The sequence below is a fragment of the Perna viridis genome, chromosome 12, assembly GCF_037379345.1.
Source record: "Perna viridis isolate PV_CMFRI_1.1 ecotype Kerala chromosome 12, ASM3737934v1, whole genome shotgun sequence".
In the NCBI taxonomy this organism is placed as follows: domain Eukaryota; kingdom Metazoa; phylum Mollusca; class Bivalvia; order Mytilida; family Mytilidae; genus Perna; species Perna viridis.
In genome coordinates this window covers 18,662,239-18,673,224 of record NC_142456.1, presented here as the reverse complement: position 1 = coordinate 18,673,224, position 10,986 = coordinate 18,662,239, and the positions used below count along the sequence as shown (strand labels likewise).

Sequence of the window (10,986 nt, the reverse complement as noted above, 5' to 3'; positions counted from 1 at the left end):
ACTCTTGTCGCCGTCCTCTGTAGATAATTGATAAATGAGATTGTGTCTGTTTGGTAACTTTAAAAGTAGTCAATGAATCTTGGAACATTTCTAAAACAAGGGTTTAAAGTTGGTATTGATTTTTGGGGTTAGGGGGGAAAATTGTTGGAATCACGAGCCAAAAAGAAGCATTTCATAATTCTTTTCTAAATTATTATAATATAACTAAACTATATAAAGTGTGTGGATTTCCATGATATTGTACCAAAATGCTGCATACAAACCCACAAAGCTCAGCCTGTCGTTGATTTTGACAAAACAAAAAAGTAATCAAGGGAACCAAGGTTATAGCGGTAATCAAAAGAATGTAATCCAGGGACAAAGACCAGACATGGAAAACAGACATACACAACAAAGAACATAAAGTAACTAAAATCATACATACAAAGTAACAAAAGCAAATGAGCAACTCGGACTCCACTAAAAATTGGGAGCATGGACCAGGTGCACCGGTAGGGTAAGCGTCCTCTGCTTTTCTAGAAACACCCGCCGTATGAAACAATGAAATAAACCAAAGATAAAACAAGACAAAACAAACAAAAACAAAAACAAAAATAAATAAATAAAATAAAAGCCTACTTGCATGTTCTGCAATCGTTTGTTGAAATTATGTAAGTTATATTATAAAATCTAGTAGACTTTGCATGCTGTAATGATATAGGCGGGTCGAAGGGGCGTTTTTCCTATGCTCTAAACATTTGGTTGAATATATAGAAAAAAAACGAGCCCTGGGCCTGTTGGATTGTCCTAGTTCTGAAGAAATACAGATTTAAGCTGGATATCTTTTTGCTCAGAGCTAAGAGCCTTAATCTAATGTTTACTTACAACTGTGTAAAATTGCAACAAATCATGAAATGATATGAACTACATTGACCTTACCATAAAATTTAATGCTCTTACTTAACTGCTCACATTTTTGCAACTAGTTTGAAAAAAATATCGACTAGCTTGTACAGATTCTGAGATTGATTTTGAAAAGAGAATGCCATAAAAAGGGAATAAAAGGCTTTTTTTCATGTCATTTTCTCCAAGTAATGCAAGAAATTAAATTTTTTTTCAACAAAACGACTAGAGTCCCAACCTTTGTAACACTTTTAGCGACGTGCGTATGGCTTAACATATTTCTTAGATATGTTTAAAGACTAAATGTGGCGAATAACTTGCATGTCATCCTTCGTGCAAGTGAGCCCGTCACCTCAATGTGCGTTTCACTCCCTTACCTTTAATATTCCCATTACGTACTTGCACGGCAAATCGATAGCAGAATGAAACTACCGTTCGTGGCTACATCTAGGAACAAGCAAAAAGTAAGAAAAAAAATCTAGACCTAATATACATTTATTTTTAAAATACAATAGTACAATACGTTGTTTTATAGCGAGCGCCGCGAAACTGTATGAGCTCTATGGTTATTATATGTATTGTCTAAATTTCCCTTAAGGTTCCCCAATATACTAACGAAAAAAAAGTCATGTCCCGACAGTAACAAAAAGTAACTGTCCTTACGGAGAAAATTCATTGGTTCCTTATATAAAACAAATAAAAGTACATAGGTAAAAATAAATTAATCTTTTCTGGTAGTTTTCAAGTCTTTCTCTATTTTTTTACTAATTCAAAGTGAATATGATGTTTTTAAAGCGTTCGGGAAACATGTAGATGTACGTATATATCTTCGCTGTTCAACTGTCGCTGTTGTCAAGAACCTAACCCGCCTTGGAAAAAAAAATATAACTTCGATTATGTTATATCCAAATCGAAGCATATCTTTTCTAAGATAGGAAAGGCAATTATTTTCTTGTTTTGAATTTGCAGCTGTCGTCTGAATTTTGTTTATGTCACATGATATATGTAAAATATTCCCGCCTTCCGTGGACAACTGTAATATTTCCTGTATCTCTACAATAGGGTATGTAAGTCTCATTCTAGTTTCATTTTCTTAACCAGAATTTACGACGTAGAACGTATTGAAAACCGGAGGCCGATCTGCATTTTATTGTTTACTTCCGGGTACTTGAAATGCTATATAACAATGCAAAATCTTCTATTTTATGTTTTTTCTTAATACCTTTATCGTGTAGAAATAGATATTTGTTATTTTTATCGGTATTTTTTTACACAAAAGATGTTTTGGTCTCAACATTGAACTCAACGTTCTCTAAATGACGAGTCTCCATGCTTTTGAATGGTAGACTAGGACCCAGTCTCGTGAAATCACGGGTTCACAAGACGAGACTTACATACCCTATTTGATCTGACAGGCCAAAACTGAAATGCATGATGCTAGAGATGCCCTTAAGGGATAAAAAAATGTAAAGTATTGCGAAGTGCTATAAAGTTATTGACCATTTTAAGAGCGAGGGGAAAGAGGGGTATGGGGTTGGAATATTGGGGAAAAAATTTTTCAAGTTATTCATTAATTGAAAAAAAAAAAATTAACAAGACAACTTTTCAAATAGAAATAATGATTTTGCTTGCTGCTTAAATATAAATGAAAATATTGCACTTATATTGATTGATTGATTGTTTGAGTTTAATGTCCGAGCAGCATTATTTCAGCTATATTCAGACAATGAACATGAAATGGGTGATAAAATGAACGTGAAATGATGATGAAATAAAGAAAAAAGGATGGGACACAAGGATAATAGGGTCGACAAATTTTGATTGCCACTAGAAAAAGGGAGGGATGGGTATGGTCGGGCAATTTAGCCTCCTGTGGCGGAGCACAAAGGTTCCTACTCCTATCAAATACCACAGCATGGTTCTTTAGCGTGCGAGGAACGTGACATCTTTCCCAACACGGTGCACCACTATGGTTTGCGGTCAGGTTTTCGTATTATAGCCTGACAACCCTAGCATGTAACGCCTTTTACGACAAGCTTAGCGCTGCTGCAGGCCTATTCTTTTAACACCCGGACCTGCATGGGGCATAAAAATCATCTGGGTCGTCCCCCACCCCCCACCTTGTAATGTCTTTTATCATTTTTACAAGTCTCGCACAGACCGTGGCGATAAATTCAAATTCAAATTATTTATTGTTCAAACACATTTTCATTAAATGGTCATGACACATTAATGACTTAATGCACATACATGTACATTTGTATAAACAAAACATTGCTATCATTTACATGTACATGTATAATGTTGTGGACGACGGTGACCAACCTGAAAATTATAATGTTATACTTTGAATGAATCTTGGCATTTGTTGATATAATCAATTGTTGCCTTGAATGTTGGGAGTGAGTAAGCTTATGTTTTTTTTTGTTGTGTATGGTAAAGCTCGCGGTGTTCGCTGATCATGATTTAGGCAATGCCTACCCCATATTATAGTACAGGGGAGGATCTACTCATACAACGTAAGAAGTTGGAATTCTGTCCCTCATTACCCTATAGGATAGCTGTCATTGGCACCAAGTCCAGAAATAGGTTGCCAGACAACTTCTAGCATTGTTGGAGTAGGATCTAGATACTTTGAAAAGAAGGGGTACCAGCCAGGGTTCCTCAGAAAAAGGGGGTGCACATAAAAATGACATTTTGATTTTACAATAAAAAAGAGGGATCGCAATCCCCTGGATCTGCTACTGTTTTATATTGAACTGCTGAAATTGGAAAAATAATGTTGCAGGCCGAATCTGGGCATTGGATTTGTTACACCTTAATTGCAGCCGAATATTAGCTGTTTCCCCTAGGTTTGGAGACTTCTCCCAAAATGTTGAAAAATATTTTTCCCAAAGGGAGGAAACTTTCCAATTGTCATGCATAATGTATTAAAAACATGGTACGATAAAATGTTCCTCAAGAGGTGATTACTCTGCATTTTTAGTCCGCCTATGAAAAAATTCACAGTCAAAATGTCTAGCCCACCTACATCAACTACAGTTGACCAGCACAAGTTTTCATCTATTAAGTACGAGTTGAGGTATATAGTGGCTATATTTTTTGCTAAATAAATTGATTATTTGTTAAGCAACTTGTCACTGTGATTTAAATATGGTCATCATCTATATTAAACAAAGTATTTTTGGTGACAGTGTTCATTGAAAACACTTCAGATAGAAAGAATATTGTTTGGCTGTATCCTTCAATCTCAGTTTCTGCTATATAGATGACATATTATCTTTAAACAATCCTAATTTCGGAGATTTGATACATCACATCTACCCAAAAGAACTTGAGATAAAGGATACTACAGACACTGTGAAGTCAGCCTCATATCTTGACCTACACTTAGAAGTCGATGGTAAAGGATAATTATTGACCAAACTTGACAACAAATGTGACTTTTCATTCAGAATTGTCAACTTTCTTTTCATCTTTCTTTTTCATTTTGCTGGGTCAATGTACAAGTTGCTAGACAATGGCAATATAATTGTATTGTTATTTTTAAGTATGTTTTCTAGTGACTTAGCTCGTACATTGACCCAGAACCTCTTTTCAAAGACTTGTGGTAAAGTGCAGTGAATTTGTTTTTGTGTGCATGTAGGCACAGTGTTCCTATCAATGACTAGCTATCATTATTACATCTGATAGTCAGAGGTTTCATTAAGAACCAGCTACTATCAAAATGTAGACAGTTCAAAAAGTGGAAATGGATGGTTCAAAATCACAATGGGCCCCATTCCCCTTTTATACATTTTGAAGGTGTAGACAGTCCATTTTCTCTATTAAGTTCACTGAAAAGATATCGAAAGCCCTGGATAGTGCCTGTGTTTATTGCGTGTGTTTTTGGCATTTGGGTTTCCAAAACTCCATGTTAATATGTATGCTATTAATGCATGTATATAGAAGTTTATATCCAATGCTTGTTCTAGAATTTTGCAAAATTTTAGGTTTCCATAGGACAACTTTAAATGAAGATTAACTTCCCCAAACTTGATGTTTGCTTTCTAAACTTAACAAATCCTTTTAAAAAGAATTAAGCTTTCTACTTGCCAAATAATTGCTTTTGGAATTTTTTTTTTGTTTTTTGTTTTTTGTTTTGACTCCAATCGGTGCTGGTCTAAACAAAAAATATCTCCAGCGCCGAATCCCAAAAGGGATTACTTGCCAATGGGAAAGTGGGGCATAATTATCAACTTTCCCACACTGAAATTACACTTGCCACAGGTGATGGAAAGTGGAATCCTAGAACACTGTTGACCATATATCTTATATACATGTATGCACACATATACACACACCTTCAACCTGCATGTACATGTATTTCAATGTACATGCATTTGTTTTCACTGTCATAAAGTTCTGCTGTTGTATTTGAATTATTTAGTAATATGTATATAGGCTTCTATTACAAAAGGCTATTATAAAAATCAGGGTTAGAAACAAAACTGAAATCGACAAAACAATCACCATGGATCTCCCTAAATTTAAAGAAAATGGTTGTGTTATCACCCACAGTCTTTTTAAAATTTACATGTTCTCAGCTTATTATACCTGGTATTTAGGAGGACCAATACTAAATCTATTTTTACTTAGTTTAAATTTTACCACAGTTCTTAAAACCCAGACATGAAACAATAATTGAAAGTAAGTGTACTCTCTGACAGGATTAAGATCATAAGATTTGACTATGTCTTTGTTCATTGGCCTTTATGGTTTGTATGATTGTAAAATTGAAATAAAATAAGCATTATTGATGGCATGATTTATGTAGTAACCTGTGGATACATATGTAAGTCTGCTGGTGGAGAAAAAAATGTCAAAACAGTGTGAATAACGGAAGCTGAATATTGATGTTCTTTGTCAGACTTTGATCATGTTGATGTTTGTAAGTAATTGTATTTATCTTTCAGATTTTTATTCTTTAATGTTTCTTTTCACCATAAAACTTGTAGCTGGTGTCTTGAAAGTGTACTGATGCAGATGCAATAATGAAGGAGTCTATCATTTGAAGCTAGGATTTTATCTTTGGACAATCATACTTAAGAAATGAGTACCATTTAACATAATATATTATATATTAACATAATATATTTCTATAAATACCCATTTTATTTGTATGCTCAGCTGGGTCCTGCATATTACTAATTATTCTAACATGAATGGTATGGACACATGAGTCATCTTTTACGAGCATGTCTGAGGCAGATCCAGAGGTTCTTAAAAGAGGAGGCCCCCTGACTGGCCTAATTAGGGGTGATGACTCAGTGATTTTCTATTTGATTACATTGTAACTAAATTTTTCTAACCTTAGGGGAGGTGGGCATTGATCTGCCTATGATCATGTACATGTATCTTTCCAACTTTGTCAATTCTTATTTTAAGCAAGGTCATTCATAAGAAGTCATTCTGTATCTGTAGAGTACATGTATATTATGATCCTAAGATATGTGACCTTCCAATTCATTCTACCTTATATGTTTGTGACAGCATTTAGTAATTAATTTCTTTGCTTTAAGTGTATATTCAATATATTTTAGCAACGATGTTATCAGTTCTAATTATTTTCTGAAGTGTACTAGAGCTTGATTTTATTTTCAACTTTGTCAAAAGATTACAAGTGATAAAATGGATATTTATTATTAAGAAAACGGAACACATTCAATGCACTTTAGTTATGGGTAGATAAGTCATGAATGTAATATAACAACGTAATGTATACCAGCAAACACAATTCTATGCATATATGGAAATCAGTAAGAGATTATTCGTATTTATAGAAAACACGATTATTTTCTTGAATGGAAGGGGTTTAAGTGTTGAGATGTTTTTCCCTTTCATGTCAGGTAGGTCATTTGTACATGTTGTATACGTGTATATAGATTCAGGAATGATGCTTTTTTTTTCAACTTCTACTGTTCAAGCAGCTAGAAAAATAGTGAAAATGAAATTATAGCTACATGTATAAATGATATCACTTCTAATCTGTCATCTCAGAAGCTTGAATAAAAAATTAGGTAATATTTTTTACTTGTTATTCCCATGGAAAGTATGTGGCAACTTAAAGACTACATGATATTGTGTGATTTGAATAGTCAAGTCAAGTAATGATATCACTAATCTGTCATCTCAGAAGCTTGAATAAAAAATTAGGTAATATTTTTTACTTGTTATTCCCATGGAAAGTATGTGGCAACTTAAAGACTACATGATATTGTGTGATTTGAATAGTCAAGTCAAGACATGAGTTATTCATTTTGAGCTGAAGTAAGAGTTTTAAGATCATGTAAGATTTATGTAGCAATCATTATAAAATTCAGACACTGTCAATAGTGAAGATGATTCAAAGTTCTGAAAATTAAGTGCTTTTCTCTATAAGAATCAGGCAGTGGGTGAATCATGCTGAAAAAAAAAACACATCATTCTTTCCATAAGATCAATTAATCAAAGTTTTTGGAATTCACATCTGGTATTCATTTCTTTTTTAAGTGCCAGTAATTTGGGGTATAAATTATAAGAAATGCACTGCAATTTCATCTTAACAGGGAGAAAAATCACTTTCCCGTTTGCTCATTTACATTGTTACTTTTTATGTATTATTTTGTCTATCTTATGTTCTTAGTTGTGTGTGTCTGTTTTCCATGTCTGTTCTTTGTCCCTGGATTACATTCTTTTGATTTCCACTAGAATCTTGGGTTCCTTGATTACTCCTTCCCCTTAATATTCTATTGTACATAGCTTTGAACTTGCTTTTCTGCATCCTTTGACAATTCTAAGACAAGCAAACTGTCATTTTGTCTCTGATAGATCATAAACTTATAATGTGCCCATATTGTCAAATTCGTTTGTCTTTTTTTTAAGCATGATTCATTATTTTTCAATTTTGCATGGTTCCTTCAGATTCCAGCACAGAATGACAGAGCAAACAATGCATTTTTAATCTACATATGACATATTCTTATGTAAAACTATAGTTTTTTTTGCATACAAAACTTTTTTTTTTTTGGGGGGGGGGGAGGGTTTTGGGTTTTTTTTTGGCAAAACAATACGTTTATCTCCCTTTTAAATCATCCTAACCTGTGAAGTGTCAAATTCATACTAATAATATAGTTCTTATATGCAACAACGTAATGACCATAATCACCAGCTATTTATAATAATTGACTGATACTAAAGTCACAAGCTTATAGTGTCAATGTCAAATAAAAAACTTCCTACAAATCATGTAATTGAAAAAAGCTGATTTATTCCAGGGCAAAAGGCTGTTATGTTGGTTGTCTTATGTTTCTTCATTTTCTCTGTGATTCCAAGTTGTATGTACCATATAACTGCCCATGAAATTCTAAATTTAACCAAACGCACGCTAAATGCTCAACCAAATGCACAATAAACGCACGATAGATGAACAACGAAAAATAATAATATTGACATATAATGAAGACAGAAAAAAAGATAATAAAATTAATGAAATTATATAAATTAATAATAGCAAAAATATAAAAATAACAGCTAAATCAAGGAAATAATCAAAGTACAAAAATAAACGAACGCTCCTGTTGTGCGTTTAAACAAACGCTCGTATCATGCGTTTAAACGGACGCTCCTTGCATGCGTTTAAACAAACGCAACACAATGTGTAAATGCACGATAAACGATACACGAATGCTAAAATGGGAAACGTGAATGTCTCAAGGAGTGTAATACATGTACTATGATATTGTATAATGACTCCTTATTGAGTTATTGCCCTTTAATTGTGAAACTTGACCAGTTTTTCTCTTATTCTATCTAGCAATAATAAATAATAAAATTTGGAGTCATAACATATTTTAAGACTAGACATAGGAAAGCTGAAGAAGTTGATGTACATGTATTTGAATTTGATGTCATTTATTTCCAGTAGTCATTGGTTGATATTTATAAAAAATTGTATTTTCTCAAAGAGCAAATACAGATAAGACACTAGTTTTTTTCATTTACAGGGTATAGGGCATGTAAGTCTCGTCACGTGACTCCGTGATTTCATGAGAACTGGTTCTCATCTCCCATTCAAATGCATAGAGATTCGTCATTAACATAGCATTGAGTTCAATGTTAAAAGCAAAATATCTTTTTGTGAAAAAAAATACTGATAAAAAATGACAAATATCTAGTTCTACTGGATAAAAATGTTAAGAAAAGCATAAAATAGAAGATTTTGCATAGCGATACAGCGTTTTAATTTCCCAGAAGTGAACAATAAAATGCAGACCGGTCTTCGGATTTCAATAGTTCTACAGGCTAAAAACCACTGATTCCACTTCTCATAGGCTTCTATGCTAATTTCACAATATTCAATGGCTTCTCTGGACTTTACCTTAACTTTAACCTGCAGAGGACTATATATCAGCATGATTCTACATATGTCAGCTCACAATCCTCAGAATGGCATCTGGGGTTAGCAGACTTGCAGTGCAGTACTGGTCACCGGAAGTGAAGGGTCTATAAATAGCATGGGAAATCCCAGTGTTTTCACAAGATAGGGGTATATTTAAAAATCATTATGGAGATTAGGCTTCACATCACAAGAAGCAAAATGCACCTATAAAATGTACAGAAATGTTTTTCCTTTCAGAAACTGTTTAAATTTTTTAAATAAGATGAGAACTTTTTTCACAGGACTATGAGGAACAGGGGTAATTTCTGCGTAGGACTATTTTTGCGTACGTTCCAAATGCTCATTGGTTGAATTGGTGGTCTGTAACCTACATCTAAAATTCCGGAAGGAAAACTGAAACTAGAACGAGACTTACTAACCCTATTCTCCAAATTATTCTTTGGTGTATAGATGAATGAATCAGGCTCTATATCTTCATGTCATAGGCACTTCAGCCTCTTAAAGCTATATGGTGGGGCTATACAGTCCTTGAACCGATCCACACAACGATTTGACGGATCGAGGACCGTGGACTTATTGATTGCTGACGGATTGATGACCGTGGACTTATTGATTGCTGACAGATTGATGACCGGTGACCGATCTGATCGCAGTTTTGTTATGTAAATTGATGTCTGTTTGAAATAAAAGAAATGTAAAATAAAAGTATAAATTGATGTTTAAATCTATGACATTACGTCAACATGTGTAAAATTGACAAAGAAGACAATAAAAACCATAAAATACAGTAACCCCTTTTTGGTCACGTGATGCGATCACTGGTTTAATTGATCGGTTAGACGTATCGATGACTGACCAGAAACTGATTGGTGACCAATTACCAATCGTAATTTTTGTTGCACAGATGGGTTCGGGTACTGCACTACATTTCCAACACCTTGTCCATTAATGTAAAATGTATCAGTCTGTCTGTTTTGAAACTTTTATAACCAACTTCTCACCACTACTAAACAAAAAGATATGTGGGTATGTGTATCTTAATAGTGACATTTGTCCCATATTCCAGATTCCTTGAATGTGGATATACTCTTTACCTTTGAACTAGCATTCTTCTTCTAAGCTGATTACAAGAACATGTACATATATGCTTTCCCAGCTATTATGCTCAACCTCTTGTTCAATCCAATATTAAAATGGTGGAATTTAGCCCTTTAGCTTGCATTCGTAAATACATATTCTCAGTAGTATTGTGAAACTTAGCTAAACTGAACCCAAAATAAACCAGACACAATGACACTGGCACATGAAGTCCTTTTTATATCAATTTCAATGAATAATGAACCTGTACAAACCAAACAGCTGTCTAAAGGTAACAAAGTCTTCATTACAGCCCTATTTTAGATTTGGTTTAGACAGGTGTAGTATTGTATGATTGCATAGTAGAGTTAAATCTTTTTTTTCTCAGGTATTCATCCCTCTTTGAGACTATGTAAACAATCATGGCCCAGTGTAGTTTCTGGTCAACAGAAAGACACAAAGATCAGTCCAACCTTAGACAAAGAAAACACAAGGTAACTTGGATGGCTAGGTAGTGGTTTGGGTAGAAGTCATGATCAGAAATAGACAAGGATAGGTCCTACCTTTAGCAGAGAAAACACAAGGTAACAAACATGGCTAAGTAGCAG

General features: G+C 33.9%; 1 protein-coding gene across 2 annotated transcripts in view; it reads left to right on the top strand.

Moving 5' to 3' along the window:
- The first annotated feature begins 5,722 nt into the window (after positions 1-5,722).
- The window catches only part of LOC148601554 (E3 ubiquitin-protein ligase MID2-like), a 33,014-nt gene continuing 27,750 nt past the window's right edge, over positions 5,723-10,986 (top strand). The window contains exons 1-2 of one of the 2 annotated variants that reach the window (XM_088555516.1): positions 5,723-5,812; positions 10,767-10,872. In XM_088555516.1, coding sequence (XP_088411642.1) covers positions 10,801-10,872 — 72 coding nt within the window. In that variant the 5' untranslated portion in view covers positions 5,723-5,812; positions 10,767-10,800. Of the gene's footprint in view, positions 5,813-6,695; positions 6,771-10,766; positions 10,873-10,986 lie in introns of those variants that run through there. The other variant, XM_088555515.1, reaches the window with a different exon arrangement.